Source organism: Bos mutus, chromosome 17 (assembly GCF_027580195.1).
Source record: "Bos mutus isolate GX-2022 chromosome 17, NWIPB_WYAK_1.1, whole genome shotgun sequence".
Taxonomy (NCBI): Eukaryota; Metazoa; Chordata; class Mammalia; order Artiodactyla; family Bovidae; genus Bos; species Bos mutus.
In genome coordinates this window covers 53092674-53112014 of record NC_091633.1, presented here as the reverse complement: position 1 = coordinate 53112014, position 19341 = coordinate 53092674, and the positions used below count along the sequence as shown (strand labels likewise).

Genomic DNA, 19341 nt, shown 5'->3' with positions numbered 1-19341 from the left:
AAAATAACACATCAATGTATGTGTGTATGTAGGAGTAAAGAGTAAGATATAGCTAGGAGGGTAGTGGAGTATAGATTTTAATCATGATGCTAGTTAATCAGTAGAAATAGTCATTTGGAAAATACAATAATATTGTGTAGTGATGTTATTGCTTGTTATCATGTTTGTTCCCTTTTAACTCACTGAGTGTGATTTTTCTCTTCCTTCCCCCAGCACCCTTTGACAATGATAATGCTCTTCTCTGGAGACCTCTACAGTCTTCTGAATTTCCTCAGTTTTGCCAGGTGGCTTTTTATTGGGCTGGCAGTTGCTGGGCTGATTTATCTTCGATACAAACGCCCAGATATGCATCGTCCTTTCAAGGTAACCTCAGCAATCTTCATGGGTTTACATAAATCTTCCTCCTAATATCTGGTCCTCTCTCTGTCATAACTTGATGATGAGGAGCTTGGGCAGAGGGCAGAATCCTCTAAAATAAAACGTTTAACTCTTGCAGGTAATGCCTTCATATGGGATTTATTTTAGTTTGGAAAAATTGTTGATTAGTTTGTTTGTGATGTACTGAGCTTTGTATGTCGCACTTTTGAAAAGGAGTATTAACATTAAATGGTCGTTACATTGATTTTTCATTAATGTGCCTAATCTGATACATTCAAAGTATAGACTACTCTTTTATGCTGAATAGTTGTGGACAATCATGCAGAGAAAGAGCGAGGCAGATACATATGGAATCATCACTAATTAATACTCTAAAAAGGAATTATTGTCATTTAAGAACTAAATCATGTCTGACTCTTTGTGATCCCATGGACTGTAGCCCGCCAGGCTCCTCTGTCCGTGGGATTTTCCAGGCAAGAATACTGGAGTGGGATGCCATTTCCTTCTCCAGAGGGTCTTCCAAACCAAGGATCAAAACTGCTTCTCTTGCATCTCCTGCATTGGCAGGCCAATTATTTACCACTAGCACTACTAGGGAAGCCCCCAAAAAGGATGCTGCTTTTCAAAAAAGGCATTTTGAGTATTCTTGAATGTTATGACTTGTTACATTGCCCCTTTTCCGCATCATGCACTCCAGAAGTAATAAAGATGTAAAATACATACAAAAGTGAAGATGTCTGAATTTACCACTTAATAGAATGTCCATTTACCATAACGAAGCATTTCCTTTTGGGAAGGCTGATGAATATGCTTCTCATCTGCTTCAGCCTTGAATGTTCATGGTTTGATTTGAACTCACTATGTATTTGCTTTTAAGAAATAACACAGATACTGTTGTCCATCATGTTGTCAGAATTTGTTTCTAATTATATTCATTACCTAATGCCAGTGACATCTTTATTAGTGGTTGAATAGGAGTTGGCCTATTTTATCCCTGTCAGTTCGTATTGTGAATCTCCAACAGAAAATCAATATGCACTGAAAGGCTTTAACATGTAACAAGCAGCCTGTGCTCTTGGCTCTACATTAAAGTGGATTCTAATCATAATTATCAAAGAAGCAATCTTTTACAATCAAAAACGTAAATCATAATGGTACTTAACTAGTAAAATAATTCAAACAGAGCATCTCTAATGAAACACACTTATTTATCCTTAGATTTTGTTCTACCCAAAGATTTATTTTTAATTTAAAGGAGTGTTTTTAAATCAGTATCTGCTCTGTGCCCTAGTCAAGAGATTTTCATAGAAAGGTAAGTAGGATGGTGCCTGTCACCTGGTTGCATGATCAAAGTGTATCACCTGATCATATGACTGCAGTGCTCAACTTGAATCTACCTTCTGTCTCTCAAGCCACGTTTGAAGTGGTTTTCTTTTTTGCTATGTTCCAGGTGCCGCTGTTCATCCCAGCTTTGTTTTCCTTCACATGTCTCTTCATGGTTGCCCTTTCCCTTTACTCAGACCCATTTAGTACAGGGATTGGCTTCATCATCACTCTGACTGGGATTCCTGCCTACTATCTCTTTATTATATGGGACAAGAAACCCAAGTGGTTCCGAAGAATGTCAGGTAAGACTTTTAAGCAGTTTTAGGACCTTTGAGAGACTGTGTTGTAGAAAGCCCATCTCTGTGTACATATATGATACACACCTTAAAGTCTGAAAATACCACTTGGGAAACTGCTAGTTTGAATATATTAATGCATTCTAGAAAAGGCAGGAAGGATATTTAGGGTAGAGTCACTGAATCCTTTGAGGGTATTTAGTTTGATTTTCTCTAATCACTTCTTAGGAGAACCAATTTTTGCATAGAATTTTTATCAGCAGTACTATAAACAACATAATTGTTCTACTGAATCCCTCACTTACCTAATTGTTTTTATCCTGGGCTGAATGCAGTTTATTGATTCTATATGATAACACACTACTTAATGAGTGGTGTGAGATTTGGTGGGGGGTCAGGTAGAGTCTGAAAAGTTCTCAAGTATCATGGTTTCTTTTATTATAACACTGCCCAACTCGTGAATCATGGAGAATCACAGGAACAGCAAGAATGATCAAGAAAAGAAGAGCAGTTGACAATTATTGAGTGATTTTTTGTGTTAACATATATATATATATATATATTACCATATTTAATCCTTATATCAACTTTCTGAGCTAGAAAAATTTATCCATATTTTATAGATTTTGAGTTATAGTATGGAAGAATTCATATAACTTGTTCCAAGTCATGAAGATATTAAGTAGAAGACCTAGAATTCCAACTTGGGCAGATTTGTACTTTACAAAAGTCATCCTGATGATAGGGACAATGAGGATGGAATAGAGAGCATGAGGCTGAAGACATTCTCAAGAGTAGTGATTAGTGGTTATCACAGTAATCCTGACTGAACTGAGAAAAGTCTGAATACAGGTGATGTTGGCAGGGTCCAGAGGAAAATGAAAGATGTTAAAGATGAAAAATCAACAGAGCTTGGTGACCAGGTGTGTTGAGGGAGGAGAAAATACAGTAAAACAGTAGGTAGGAAGAGGACTTAGGAATAGCCTCTGCCAAAAGCCATCAAAAGCCTAACCCTCTGTCAGGGGCTGGGAGATTCTCTCTTATATCATCATCTCTTTCATTCCTCCACAAGATCCGTGTGTGAATTTGTTGATTTCTATACCCAGATAGGACAACCAAAATGCAGGAAGATGTAGCATTTTTGTTTTAATTTACTTCTTTTTGACTGAAGGATAATTGCTTTACAATATTGTATTGGTTTCTGCCATGCACCAACAGGAATCAGTCATGTACATTAGGTACATACATGTCCTCTTCCTCTTGAACTTCCCTTCCACCTCCCATCTCTTCCCACCCCTCTAGGTTGTTACAGAGTCCTAGTTTGAGTTCTCTGAATCACACAGCAAATTCTTTCTGGCCATTTGTCTTACATATGGTAGTGTATATGTTTGGAGAAGGCAATGGCACTCCACTCCAGTACTCTTGCCTGGAAAATCCCATGGATGGAGGAGCCTGGAAGGCTACAGTGCATGGAGTCGCTGAGGGTCGGACACGACTGAGCAACTTCACTTTCACTTTTCACTTCCATGCATTGGAGAAGGAAATGGCAACCCACTCCAGTGTTCTTGCCTGGAGAATCGCAGGAACAGAGCATCCTGGTGGGCTGCCTCTATGGGGTTGCACAGAGTCGGACACGACTGAAGTGACTCAGCAGCAGCAGCAGTGTATATGTTTCCATGTTATTAAGCTGGGATTTGAAGCCATAGCTGCTGGACTTCAAATTCCTGCTCTTTTTTTACTGGGTTCCTGGGGGAAGAGAGAAAGAAGTAAAAATATATCCAGAGCAGCAAATGTGTTCTTGCTGGTGAGTTTAGAAATCCTCTTTTGTTCTTCTCATTCATTTTAATTTACTTACTTTACCATCATTAATTTTTTAAAGTCTAGTGAAAAGTTCAGGGAGAGTTCTGGTAAAATTATTAATAAATTATGTCAGTGTTACTAAATATAAAAAAACAAACAACTTTATGTACATTTTGCATCTCTAGTGTGCTGTACAAACTCATTTAGAAGCTAGTCCTTTAACATAGACTTAAGCTACTGCCTTTTATTAGCTTGGTATTTGATATCTTTAGACCTTATACTACTATTTATACCTGCATTTTGTTTCCTAGCTAGCAACATTCTTCCCCAAAGAAGTGTTACAGTAGAAGTTAGGTTCTTCAATGCTAACAGGGCAACACTGTTTGCCTAGCAGTGTATTTAATCCTTGTTTCTTGTCAGATCACACTAGTTTTCTGTAGAATAGCTTTAGTAAAGTTTTCTCTGCTGTAGGCAGTAAATATAGAGCTTTTTCTGAAAAAAAAAAAAAAAAATCCAAGTCTTGTTACACAATATTTACCATTAGGATTGCTCATTATTAATTTTCAGAGTAGATGAGTATTTACCACTGGGAGGTCTTTGTCCATTGCAGAATAACTAGCTAAAGACAATTAAAATCCCTGAACACATGGAAAACCTTGAGAATTTTAGGAAGAGCAGGTTGCCTTAGAGTTGAACAATGAGAGAGATTGCATGAGAGGAGTTCCTTTTACTTCCCCTATTGAATAAACATTTTGTCCCTCCTGTTTGTAGTCAGCCAATGCTAACAAAGCTTTCCTTCTGCTAACATGTGCATATTTTCTTTCATTTCTTTGCTGGTGCATATTAACTACTGATTTTCCTGCTTGCTCCTTTGATGTTTTTCCGTGCTCATGTAATTTTGAAGTTTTCTGTTATTTTTCTGTCTCAAATAGCGTTTTGAACATCTCCAAGGACTCTAAATGTAGTGTTAGCCATTTGTGAAAGTAGCAGTAGTAGTAGTAGTCCCATAATGGTTATTTGGTTCTCAACAACGCCATTGAGTCTTACCAGGGAGCGTGGCAAATCTGCCTCTAAACTGCGATCATTGTAACCCTTTATCTTTATAGCTGCCTTGAAAGTGAGTCTGCAAAAAGCAACAATCCTCCGTAATTTTGTTTGATTTTCCTCTTAGGCAGCATTCTTGTAGTAAAATAAAGAAAGTTCATAATATTTATTGCGGCTGTAGCAAGTATTTTCCTAGCCTTTGGCCAAAACAAATCACACACACAGACAACACAGCAGAGTCTGAACCACTGTCTCACCTCCTCTCCCGACTGTTTCTGTTTGGGGCGAGAGAAACTCAGTGTGAACTCAGAGGCCAGAGAGCCTCTGCTTGGTGCCCTGTGTACAGATTTAACATCAGATTGTTCTGTTGGGGAACATTCTTTAGCCTTGATACCATATTTTCACCCAAATATACATGAACATATTAGCCCTGTGAAATGATAGTTTATCAAAACCCATCTTACCGAGGATGCTTCCATTAAAAAAAAAAAAAAAAAAAGAGGTCGCCAGAACAACATTCAGAAAACAGGGAGGTAGACTGCTGAGTTCAGATAGCCAGGGAACTGCAGACCCGGAGGAGCTGAGTTTCAGAGACTTGATGAATTTCTGTGGCCACAGGATGCCAGTATTGAACCACGTTTCATTTGACAGCGTTCCTGGGATGAGAAGAAAAAAACGTGCTCTTAAGGGAACAGTCGGATGTGCAGAGAGCTTTTTTCCGCCATCTGTGACGGAGTGTTTAATTCTTCTGGATCTTTATTTATTTATTTACAGAGGCACGAGCTTCTCACCCAAGGAAAAAGGAGCAGATACCCCACCGATGTAGTGCAATTCATGGAGCTAGCTAGAGCCAGCAAAGCCCAGCCAGGCTTCCCCGCAGCCCTTTTACTTGGCTGCCTCTCTTTATCAGTCAAACCTCATCCCAGCTGAGACTGAATGGGATGACTGGAAGCTGATGCTTCTGGCTCCGGGCATGATGTGGAGGACAGCTGTATTTAAACAGAATCTTGAGTTATAGAGGATCACACTGGGCAGCACCAGCAGAGTGACTGTAGTCCGTTGTGGTGGACAGTGATTTTGCAAAATCAGAGTCCTGAGAGCATAGTCTGCATACAGTGTGTCGTGATAATTTGTTTATGGTATTTCACTGAAAGCTGCTGCATGCATTTGACAGACTCCTCGTGAAACCTGCAGGCAAGCTTTTCAATGAGTTTAAGCTTGTCTACATTTCTCAGGAGGTCAAACCATCTTCACTGTAAGGGTGAAATGTAGCCAGGCCTGTGAAAGGGTTTTGAAGGCTTTTCAAAAAAACGTAAATACTGTTATTCTTATTATGATTTCTGGGAAAGCTTGGTTTTGTGCCAATACTTCAGTAGGCTTATTCACATTTGGCTGTAGCTCCTGTGCTTGTACCAGGCATGATTGGGTAAATCAGATTTGCAGGGTCAGAAGTTGTTTCATCTGATTTCAAAAACAATTACTGAACATGAAAGGCAAAGCTAAAAATCCTACAATTGCTGTTTGGCTTTACATAACTAAGAATATCAAATGCAGACTCAGTAGCTCAACTTTATTTAGAGAAATATTGTGGGACTGATTTATCCCGAAAGCCAAAGACCTTATATGTGTAGGGATGCAGTTGGAGGCCACTGGCCTGCAGCTTTCCTGGACAATCAACAAGTTTCTGTTGCCTGTGTTTCTGGTAACTTATCCAAGAAATCATTGCCTAGACCAATATCAAGGATCTTTTTCCCTATGTTTTCTTCTAGGAATTTTATGTTTTCAGATCTTAGGTTTAAATCTTGGATCTATGTTAAGTCAATCTTTGTGAGTGGTATTAGGTATAAGTTAAGTTTTATATTACTTACTCATTTATTTTTTTGGTGTATATATATATAGTTTTCCCAAATACATTTTATTGAAGAAACTGTCCATTCTCTTGGCCTTCTTGTCAAAAATTAGTTGGCTGTATACATGGGAGTTTATGTATGGACTCTTCATTCAGTTCCACTGATCTGTAGGCCTGTTTTTATGACAACACCATACTCTTTTGATTGCTCTATTTATAATATAGCTTGATATATAATCAAGTATTGTAATGTGTCCAGCTCTCTCCTGATCTTTTAGGATTACTTTGTGATTCTAAGCAAATTTTAGGATAGTTTTTTTTTTTTTCTTCTGTGAAAAATATCAGTGGAATTGTGATTGGGATTGCATTGAATCTTTAGATCACTTGGGGTTATGTGGACATTTCCCCAGTATGACCTCCTCTCAACCTAGAAACACAGGGTATCTTTCCATTGGTTTGTCTTCTTCAATTTCTTTCATTAGTCTTGTAGTTTTTAGTGTACAGATCTTTCACCTCCTTGGTTTTATCTATTCCTAGTTGTTTTAATTTTTGATACTGTTGTCAGTGAGATTGCTTTCTAATTTCTCTTTCAGATAATTCATTGTTAATGTATAGAAATGCAACTGATTTCTATGTGTTGGTATTATATCCAGCAATTTTACTGCAATTCATTTATTAGTTCCAACAGCTTTTTACTGGTGTTTGGGGTTTCCTATATATAAGATCATGTTGTCTGTGAACAGAGATTATTTTACTTCTTCGTTTTTGACATGGACGCCTTTTATTATTTTTTTTTCTGCCTAATTGCTTTGGCTGCTTCTGCTGCTAAGTTGCTTCAGTCGTGTTCGACTCTGCGACCCCATAGACGGCAGCCCACCAGGCTCCCCCGTCCTTGGGATTCTCCAGGCAAGAATACTGGAGTGGGTTGCCATTTCCGTCTCCAATGCATGAAAGTGAACAGTGAAAGTGAAGTTGCTCAGCTGTGTCCGACTCCTAGTGACCCCATGAACTGCAGCCTACCAGGCTCCTCCATCCATGGGATTTTCCAGGCAAGAGCACTGGGTTGCCATTGCCTTCTCCGAATTGCTCTGGCTAGAACTTTCATTACTATATTGAATGCATCCTTACATTCCAGAGATAAATCCCCCTTGATCTTGGTGAATGATCCATTTAATGTGTTGTTGAATTTGGATTGCTAATATTTTGTTGAGAAGTTTTACATCTGTATTCACCAAAAATATTTGTCTGTAATGTTCTTTTCTTCAGGGTCTTTGTCTGTACTTAGTTTCAGGGTAATTGTTCTCAGTCACTCTCTTTGCATAGTGTCTCTTTGCAATCCTTTGGACTGTAGCTCTCCAGGCTCTTCTGAACATGGAATTCTTCAGAAAGAATGCTGGAATAAGCTGTCATTTTCTCTTCCAAGGGATCTTCCCTGACCCAGGGTTCAAACCTGCATCTCTTACATTGCAGACAGATTCTTTACCACTGAGCCATCAGGGAAGCCCATCATGGCAATGCTGGCTTCATAAAATGTTTGGAAGTGTTCCCTCTTCTTCATATTTTCATATATTTTCATGTTATTGATTTGTGTATTTTTGTTTCAGCTTAAAGAACTCCTAATAGGATTTCTTATAGGGAATGTCTGATGGCTACAAATTCCCTCAGCTTTTGTTGGTCTGGGAAAGTCTTTATCTCTCCTTCATTTCTTCATGATTGCTTTTCTGGGTAAAGTATTCTTGGTGGTAGTTTTTTTTTTTTTCCTCTGAGTATTTTGGATATATAATCCCATTCTGTCCTGGGATCCCAATCCCAATCTCTGTAAGATTTCTGTTGATAAATTTGCTGATAGTCATATCAAGATTCCTTCATATGTGATGATTCTTTCTTGTCTTGCTGCTTTCAAGATTTTCTTTGTGTCCTTGATTTTTGAGAGTTTCACTACAATGCATCCAATAAAGATCTCTTTGGGTTGAATCTGTTTGGGAATCTTTGAACTTCTCATACCAATACTATGGCCATATCTCTCCCCAGATTTGAAAGTTTTCCCCATTATATTTTTAAATAAATTTTTTGTATCTTTCTCCTTCTCTTCTTCTGGGATTCCCAAAATATGGATATTCTTTCTTTAGATCATGTTCCACAGTTGATATAGGCTTGCTTCTTTTTTATTTTGATTTCTTTATTCTCCTCTGACTAGATAACACCAAGAGCTCTGTCTTGAAGCCTACAGATTCTTTTGAGCCTACCTGTTGAAGCTATCACATTTTTCATTTCATGTATTTTATTCTCCAGAATTTCTTGATTTTTTAAATGATTTCTATTTGTTAAATTCCTCATTCTCTTCATGTACTATTCCTGAGTTAATTCACTTGTCTGTATTCTCTCGTATATCACTTGGCTTCTTTCAAATCATTATTTTCAGTTTTTTTTTTTTTTTTCAGTTTGGTCACAGACCTCCATTTACTTGGGGTCAGTTACTGGAGTAGTATTGCATTATTTTGGTGGTGTCGTATTTCCTTCATATTTTTGATGGGTTTGTGCTGATGTTTATGCCTTTGAGGTGAAGTCATCTCTTCTGGCCTTTTCAGACTGGCTTCAGTAGGGAAAGCCTTTCCCCCGGAGGTAGCTATGAGAGCACTTGCTGGGTGAGATGCAGTGTCTTTGGTTCCCGAGGAGGCACAGTGATTCAGACTCCATGCTACTGCACTGGCTGACCTTGGCCGGAATAGGGGGTCTTTTATGCCTAAGGCTACAGAGGACAGGCAGCAGATGGGGCTATTAGTATCTTCGGAGTCTGAGGTTGCTCTTTGCCTGTGGGAGAGGTCTAGTTGAGGAGACCCCTCTTGGTGCCTGGTCTGATGTGCTGACTCTCAGAGCTAGGGCTCATAGGACCAGGCACTCGTGGAACTACTGCAGTGCCAGGGTCCTGGAGCATAGGCACAGTTGCGGTGGGCATGGCACAGGTGTGTAGGGTGTCGACATGTGTGCGTAGCCTGTGGAACTGGTCCTTGGGTTTCACAGGCTCTCTGCTGCGACTTGTGATGAGGGGAGGGAATATGGCGGTGACAAGGGCCCTGGGGTGACAAGGTGCACTGGTGGCTTGGGCTCAGAAGGCAGAATGCAGTAGTGGTACAGCCTTGGAGTGGTAGGTTGAAGTCTCCAGTCTGCCCGCACCCCTCCCCACCATGCAGAACACTCACAGGATAGAGTGGTACAGCCCCAGTAGTTGTTGGTTAGAGCTCTGTGTTGAGACTCTGGGGAACTGGGCACAGGGCAGTGGTAGCAAGGCCCTGGCAGTGGCAGTTCAGAGCCTCAAGCTGGGATGGGAGGTTCAGGGCAGTGGTAGCCTGGTCCCAGCCTTGATGAGTCAGAGCCCTGACTTGAAACCTGATGGGTAGCCCTCCTGGTAGTGATGGTTCAAGAGCCTCAACCTGGGATAGGGGTGAAGCTCAGGGTACAGGCAGCCTAGTCCCAGCAATGATGGATCTGAGTCTTAACCCCCACTACCTGCCAAGGCAGGGCTCAGGCCAGGAAGGTTGCCTTGGTAATGGTGGAGCAAAGCCTGGGACTGGGGTGGGCAAAGAACAGTGGCGGCTCTGGTCTCATATGGGGAGGTGTGCTGTGGTACCAATCTGTGAGAGTGGGGCATGGCAACAACTGGGCCCCTTGAGGGTAGGTCTCACTTTGGCAACAGCTCCAGCCTCTGGGAGTAGATCCAGAGCCCAGAGCCTTGATGCTACAGACTGCTCCATCAGCTAGGGTCAGCATCACTGAAGACTGAGACCCTTGTACCCAAAGCTGCTAACACCCATGATGGTGAGGCTTGCTGTGGTCCTTCTGCTCTCCTCCTCATGTGGTGACCTTCCTCTGAAAGGATTCCTTCTGGTGCCTAGCAGTTCCCTCCAGGGAAATGGGATAATGGGGGCCAAAAGCTGCCTTTATTTTCCCATGTGGCCATCCTTGATTTTTGAGCTCGCCATGCTTTTTGCTACTGCTTCTTTATTGTCTAGAGCTTTGCCTGAGCTGGTTTCTTCCATTTGTAGCTGTTTATTGTTCTTGGTTTTCTTTTTTTGTTTGCTTGGTTTAGGGGGAGAAGATAAGCATCCCTGCCCTCTGTCTTGCTGATGTCATTCCCAGGTCCCTCATTCTATTGATGAAGCAAATGAGGCCCTACCTAGGAGATAATATGTTTTGCTCAATAACATACTACAAGTTGAGACTGGAAATTATATTCTGATTCTTCTGATTTTGCTGCAGAATTGGATGTACTCTCGTAGGTGCAAAAACAACAAACCAATTTTAGACTCAAGATGAAGTGTAGTTTTGAACATTTATTTATACCTTGGTCCGATTGTCTCAAAAGATTCTTAGCCTCCTGGTTCATGAATAAAAGTCTTTATCTGAACACAAAATATTAATGTACTCTTGCTGAGAAGCCATCATAGGAAGTTACAGAGGTGACAAGTAAATTAATTGAACATGATAGGATTCTAATGAAATAAATATTTCTTGAAAGTGCTCTATGAAATAGGTGGTTGTGGGTTTTCAATATTCAACCCCAGATAACTTGCATTTAGTTGTTTGTATGCATTTCTGACATCCATGCATTTTAAATTTGTCTTCTTTATTTCTTTGTAGACATTATAACCAGAACATTACAAATAATACTGGAAGTTGTGCCAGAAGAAGATTGTCATAAATTATGAATTAATGCATTTGAAATCTTGGCATTCAATCCTTGGCTTTGTTTCTGTCCAAAGGCTGAAACAAACAAACAAAAAAATGGATCTTCACTCCATTTTATGAAAATCCAGAGGATTGCAACTATGGGGATGGATGAAAGGAATTGGTTATTTCTATTTAATTTTCCAGTGTTTTCAAAGTGGTTACTAAGAAATTTAGTTACTATTACTCCATGTAGTTCTAGAAAGCTGACATGTAGATATACCATAAGTTCGTATGATCATTGAGTTCCCTATACCTACCTGTTGAGGTTAGGGAAAAAGACTGTAGAATGTACAATTCTAGTCATCTTTGTCTGTAAGATATCTTATGGCTAAGAACCTTCAAATTGAAGACTGAGATGTTTTCTGCATATAAGGGTTTTGTAAAAACAATTTTTATATACTGTAGATGACTGTACTGTGAAAATTATTTCTACTCTTTTGGGTAAAGAAAAGTGTGTGCCATCGTTATGGACAGTGGAAAGAAATTTATTTTACGTGGGCATAGCACTGCTTCCCATAGATACCAACTTAGATATCATTCATGTTTTAATGGATTGTATCCAGAGCATTTTGAACAAAGAACAGAGAGGGTATGCCTAATTTTAATGAATCCATTAAAGAAGAGCTTCTAGGGGTTATTGTTTAGGAGGCAAATCCAGGAATTATGTTTAAGCAAAAAATATTCTTGAGAATATTGTTAGGATTTTTTTATTCATTCATTATCAGGAAGCTCCATGGATACATGCCATTTTGTTTTCATGGTAGCCTAATTGATCAGGAGAGGATGTAGCACCTTTCTTAGAGTAAAGCAATAGTCGGTTTGGTATTAAATTCTCTTAAGCACAGTCATGTGTTTCACTAATAATTTACTCTTTGATAAATTTATCTAAATATGTGCATTTTAAATCTTCAAGTTAACAATATCAACAGAAGACAGAAATCACCAAGAGAGAAAATGTCCAAAATATATTGCCCAGATCTATAGATCTGTATACATTGTTAGTGATTCTGAATAATATTTTAATTTCATAGCTGTTTTTACACAGTGATGAATTTTGACAGTTTGTACATTTTCTCTTTGGGCAAAACTGTCCAGATCAATTAGGAAAAGACATATGCAGGAGGCTTGGGTTCAGTCCCTGGGTTGGGAAGGTCCCCTGAAGAAGGAAACAGAAACCCACTCCAGTAGTCTTGCCTGGGAAATCCCACAGACAGAGGAGCCTGGCAGGCTACAGTCCATGGGGTCTCAAAGAGTTGGACGTGACAACATGCACGCATGCTAAGGAAGAAATGTCACCGCTAAATAAGATTTACAATTGATGTTTCTAAAAAATTTTCCATTTCTGCATTTAGGATTGGTCAGTAATCTCTTCACCTTAATTATCATTCAACTTGTGAAAGAGATAACTAATAAGAAATTCACTCAAAGAAACTGCATGCAGTGTATATATTCAGGCAGGTACTATTATGCCAGGTTTAGAAAACATTGGGGAATTTTCAAATAAGAATAATATAATGAAATTTCTTAACTCTTACTCAAGTCTTGGATTGAATAGTCACAGCCAGAATATTTTTCATTCTTTAATTTTTGTCCATGTGAAAAAAAGAATTTTTTGAAAAATTATACTGATTAAAATTAGTAACGGATATTGGGTTCATAGACAGTTGATAATTTGAGGCAATTACAATTCATTAACTTTCAGTTTATTAATTTCAATTTCAAAATTTGATTAATTAAATTTCAATTTAATATATATCTGAGATTGAAATTTTTTTGCCCAAACCTAGTGTTTGGGTCTTTAAATGAATTTACAAAAATTCCTTCCTTTTCTCTTACCATGGGTTCTTAAAATTGGATGTGAAATTTATACTTCTTTTACCCATTTGTCTATGTCTCTTCCCACTAAATAGTTGCTAAAAGTAAAAACAAATTTCTTGTATACTATTTTTTCTAGTCTAGGCCCATATAATCTAAACCAGAAAACTCTTCTGGAATTTTTTTTCCCCCCAATGGAAAAAAATAATGGTGAAGCATCATGGAGAAGTTTGTATACTTCTGGATTATTCCTGAGGTTAATGTGCTTATATCAACAGTGACAGATAGGTCTCCTCATTTTATTTTTTCTTTAGTTTTGGTTCTAGTTTCTCTTTTAAAGGACTTCCCTGGTGGCTCAGATGGTAAAGCGTCTGCCTATAATGCCAGAGACCCAGGATCGATCCCTGGGTTGGGACAAGATCCTCTGGAGAAGGAAATGGCAACCCACTCCAGTACTCTTGCCTGGAGAATGCCATGGAGGGAGGAGCCTGGTAGGCTACCATCCATGGGGTCACAAAGAGTTGGACACAACTGAGTGACTTCACTTTCACTTTCTCTTTTAAATATATCATTATACAAATTGACTAGATTACACATTATTTTCATCATTTTAAAAAATGATTTTATCATTGTTAAATTTCTAATTGTAATGCCATTTTAATGAGATGGAAAGTCAGCAATTTTTTTAAAGTGATGATTAATTTGTATTTCTACTTATTCTTAAGATATATCATGACAAGACACAGACCTTCTGTAATCATTCATTTAATATTCACAACATTTATTCGTAATGGTTTTATGTCAAGCAGATTCTAGTTTGAAAACTCTCCTACACACTTTTTTGTATATGTGTATTTTTATACTAAATAATTTTTTCTCATATCTTTAGGAAAAATTTTCTCATATATATATTTTATATATTGAACTTTTGCATGTGATATATTTGTACCAATGTACATTTTCAAATGTTTAGATACATTTTATCAGTTTATTATAATGCAAAAAGTGTAAGTAGCCAGTATAGTTTACAACAACTAATATAACATTTTCAAATGTTCTGCTTTTTTGGAACATAGATTCTCAAGTGTTTAATTATGAATTAAATGGACCTAGTAATGACTTCCAAAGCTCAAGCAGTCTGATAGATGAAATGGAATGACTCTCCTCACACAATTATGAATATTTCAGTAAAAGTTTTTGACCCCCATTAAAAAATATTGGGTTATTTTTCTGAGATTTTTTTCTTCTGTGTAATGAAGAAAACTGACCGTTATAAATGGTGTCTTGGTCAGCTAGAAATAAACTCCCTTCTTGTCTTTCATTAGGAGATTAAAGATTTGTCTTAGAAAAGATGGCCAAACATAAACAGTAGATTGTTATATACATATAACAATATGTATATACACACATTTGCATATGTAAAATATATACATATTTGCATACGTACTTGTACTGTATCTATCCCATTTGTGAGGTGCAAAATTAGGGCAGAGTATTAGGTTACATTAGCAGCTCATGAGAGTTTCTCTAACACTAAGATAATATATGTTGAAGGAAGTTTCTAGACTGTTTTGTGTGTCTGGTACAATTGTTTCCCCATTGCTATTTGATATATCAACAAATGGTTAACATGAGTAAAATTACATAACTCAATAGAATTCCATGTTGAACTGAATCAGTCTTCAGGAAACTCATTATCTCTAGTATTTGAGATGTATGTAATGCTAACTGAAAAAGGGCGCACCTTTGACCTGTAGCTGGTTTCTTACAGTCAAGGAATGGGTTATGAAAAGATAGAAGCTGATAGAGAGTAGCAGGAAATGAAAGGTAGTATGTGATTGGAGGTAGCAATACTTTGGTCTAACATTATGCAATATAGTCAGAGAAATTTGTAAAAATTAACTGCTGTACACAGATACCCCTAAAAGCTAATGAAATGTAAGGTTCAGTGCCTGTCACTTAGACATGCCTTTGTTAGGGTCCTGTATCTCATTTTGCATTAAGAATTTTGTATTACTTTTCTTGAAGAAGATTGGCAAAATTATATATTTATTTCTGGCCCTACAAAATCTGCATCTGTCCCTGTGAGAGAGAACAAAGGATTCTCACTCCTTTTTCCACTAGAAATAAGCATGGGATATTTGTTGGATATATTTTTTAAGGAATATAGTTGTGAGTTAATTAAATTATCTCTTTGTAACTATAGAGTGGCTTTCTCCTAATACATATTATATGTAGTATATAAGGAGAGAGTTGCACTTTTGACATTTTATGTGTCAATTCTGAATGATAGGAAAACAATGAATGAGATTTTAATTGTAGCTCTTTTTCTTAGTTTGGAAAGAAATATGGAGGTATTTGAGATTTGAATGCAGATGAGTCAAGAAATTTGATTTTAGTTAAACCCTGCTTCATTTTACCCTGTGTAATATGCTGTATGTTGGTACTGATCATGTTTACAGAGCTACATTTCCTAACTCTCCTAACCATTCAAAGTCAGGAATCAAAGCATGTCATTGTGTAACTGACGAGAAGCTCACGGTGGATGCAAATTAGAGTAGATAATGAGTCATTTTGACAGCTTCTGTTTACATTATTTATATATAAAATAATTATTAGGGCTTCCCTGGTGGCTCAGCAATAAAGAATCTATCTGCCATGCAGGAGATGTGGGTTTGATCCCTGGGTCAGGCAATTCCCCTGGAGGAGGGCCTGGCAACCCACTCCAGTATTCTTGCTGGGAAAATCCCATGGACAGAGTTTATTACCTATAAATGTATTTTAGGTTAATTTTCTGATAAACTATTTTTAACATATCTCAATATATATATTACCTAGAAGTGTAACCTCTAGGTATTATTAGTACTGTACTTAAGAAGATATTTTAATAGCCAATTTTGAGAGATAATCCTTTCTTCTTTCTGTTGCATTTAGAAATTAGTTGGCATCTAAAAATAAATGCTTGATCTATTTTTAGATCTGATACAAATTCACAAAGGTGTTCATTATGGTCTCACAGAAAGTTCATCAATTTTCCATATGTTGTGAGATATTGTCACCTCATCAGGATAAGTGATATTTTTGAAGCATTTCTCTGTTCCTTTTAGTTAATCAGTGATTCTTTTTATTTTTCGTTTTTTTTGACAAGTTATTTTCAAAATAAGAGTGAGCCTTAATTTACTTTTACACAATTACTTGATATTCTTAGCATGAAGCTACCACTTCGGTTAGTTGTGGGTACTTAGGAGTCCCCACAACCTTCTCTTTGTTACCATTGGCTTTAAAATATTGGTGGAGGATGGTTACAGTCTCCAGATAGCTATCTGTTACCTGTGTGTGTTTTGGCTACTTGGACCAAGGGTACATTTATAGTATCAATAACTGCCTTAACAGTTTTATAGATAATGATCTCTCAAGAAAGAGAAACTGTGGAACATTAGATGTCTGGGAGCCCATACAGATGGATGCACTGGTTTGAAAGTGAGCATACGTTTTTCCCTCAACAGATACACTACTGATTTTATTTTTGAAAGTATGACTTTCAAGTGAATTAATTTTCTTGGTTAGAAGATTTGCTTCCTGAGTCCTAACAAGGACTCTTGTTACCTCTTGTTGAAGCCTCTAAAGGGCATGTTGAAAGCTAGAGAGAGAGACAAAAAAAAGACCAACGCACAGTTATTTATCTCATTTGCAGTAGTGACTGTATTTGAGTACTTTGTGCAACAGGGTATTTTGCACAGAATCTTGTGGGAAAACAGTTTAGGCCTTTGGATGTCACAGCTGTGTAGCTGGTTGGGTTTGAGAGGCCTGACTTAAATGAGGATTGTGAAGTTGGACTCAGCTTATTTCTACTGATTAGCATCTTTCTGTGCACACTTGGAAACACATTCACAGTGCACTAGAGGGTGATGCAGTACGGTTCCCTGGTTTGAGTTTGAACTGTCTTATTTTAAAGGATTTCTGAATTATTTTTTCCCTTGCATTCCTCCTTCATTCCAAATCTTCACTCACTGACTAATGGACTATAAAGTAAAAATACTTTGGAAAAGTAAAACACAGATTGTTTCAAATGAATGTATGATTATAATAGAATAGAAATTATCTACATTAAACTACTGTGTATGTCAATTACTTCAAACACTACCACACAGCACTTTTTAATTGCTCTGGAAGCATATAACTATGGTTTTCACACAAACCACAAGAACCCTTCAAAGATTTTAAATGGTCTAGAATTATTTCTTCTTTGTTTTTTAAAGTCTGGGATTATTTCGATCCTCTTTTTGGAGAAATGTTTTATCTAATGGTTTTCCCTTGTGAATGTTATTACTACTGTTATAAATCTAGAACTAAACTATTGATGCTTATATCTTGAAAACAGGGTTCATCTTTTGACAATATCCATGTTCTAAGAATGGCATATCACTCTATTCTTGCTTATTGTGAACACAGGCATTTGCCCCAAATTTTTATCTTTTTGTAGATGGATTATAGCACTATAGTAATGAATTTTCAGTGGTACCTCTCAGTATTTGGGGAACTTTGCAAACATAAGCATTGGATGTTTTGTATTAAAAACAAAACAAAACAAAAACATTGCTTATTACCATGTAATGCAGTGTCTTCTCTTAGGGTGGACAAACGTGGTGTAGAATTGTTTAACTGATACTACATGTTGATTACCTGCAGTTTTATAATAAATACAAGTCACAAAGAGGAAAAACAAAGGACTTCTTGTACTGGATGCTTTGAGAACTTAATTTTTCCTAGTTTGCTATCAAAGTTTTGATGCTGGGCTTTGTTGTGCTTGGGTTTTAGTTTTCATAGACGGTAGCAATGCACTGGTAGAGATGGTTTTTACTTATTGACTCAGAATTCATTTCATTTTGAATCTTTCATGTTGTCTTTTGTATATATATAACTGTATCGACCCTATGAAAAATGGGTTTAGTGAATTTTTTGTTCAGATTTGACCTGGTAACAATAATTTCTTTTTCAACTATCAAGGGACAGAAAATATCCATATGTATTGGTATGTCATTAACATATTATTAGGTACTATATGTGAATGTATTTAAATGTCTTTCATAGTCTCTGGCAAGAACCAGTAATTTGCACCAAGGGAATCAATTTAGCCCAGTGGGAAAAGAGTTCGGTTACCCTGGAGGGCTGTGTCGGCAGCTGTCTCTTTGATCTGGCTTAGATTGTAATGAATAGACCAGCCAGCCAGCCTAATCCATTAACTTGGGTCTGGAATGCATTCCCCAAGACCTTGGAATGTTTCTCTGATTGGAAGAGGGAGGGAGGTGGGGTTGGCCTGATGCTCTCAAGTAGAAGAAGGAGAAGTCGGGCGGAGGGAGAGAGCCTCACCATTCTCACTGGTCCTCATCTGCGGCAGTGTTTCTGCCTCTTAGCATTGTGATTGTGAACCTTGGCAAATGGGACTGTGTGTATTTTATACACATTTTACACAGTATCCATTGATAAATTCTTAAGGCGCAAAATTCCTTTTCTGCATCTGTATTCCAAGACAATAGAAGTACTAAGATTTATGAAAATTCAAATGATGCAAAGGGACTTTCGTTTGTGGAGTGTGCAGTGCTTCTTAGGATTCTCTGGCACTGATACCTATACCAGCATGTGATATGTGAAATAAAATGGATTTTTCTACAGCTTAATGATTGCCCTCTGGGGAGAGTTCTGGTACAGCAATCACACTACCAGATGGTGTTTATGGGCTATTTGTGTAAGTGGTAAGATACTATGAAATAAGTGTGCATTCATCTGGTGGAAACTCTTGATGCATGTGTTTTCTTGTGGAATAAATTTTGGTGCAATATGATGTTAGTGTTGCATTGCATTTATTTCAGTTGTATTTATGTACATGTATACCTGTCATGCTTCTGGTTCAAACTTTGAATACATATTTTTGTACATATTTTTAGTCGAAAATACTTTAAATGGAAATTAAATAAACATTTGATAGTTTACCAAAAAAATTTATGCTGTGTTTTTATTTAGCATACATTTTTTAGTGTACATTCCATTAAATTGAAGGTTTTGGTTTTAATGATTGGATTTTTCACTAATTATGTAAATTTGTTG

At 37.5% G+C, this 19341-nt stretch overlaps 1 protein-coding gene across 2 annotated transcripts in view; it reads left to right on the top strand.

Annotated features, from left to right (window-relative positions):
* Positions 1–19341, top strand: part of SLC7A11 (solute carrier family 7 member 11) — a 141341-nt gene that overhangs the window by 67788 nt on the left and 54212 nt on the right. Inside the window, exons 10-12 of one of the 2 annotated variants that reach the window (XM_005895834.2) lie at positions 214–363; positions 1829–2006; positions 11332–19223. In XM_005895834.2, the coding sequence (XP_005895896.1) occupies positions 214–363; positions 1829–2006; positions 11332–11399 (396 nt within the window). In that variant the 3' untranslated portion in view covers positions 11400–19223. Of the gene's footprint in view, positions 1–213; positions 364–1828; positions 2007–11331; positions 19224–19341 lie in introns of those variants that run through there. The other variant, XM_070386539.1, reaches the window with a different exon arrangement.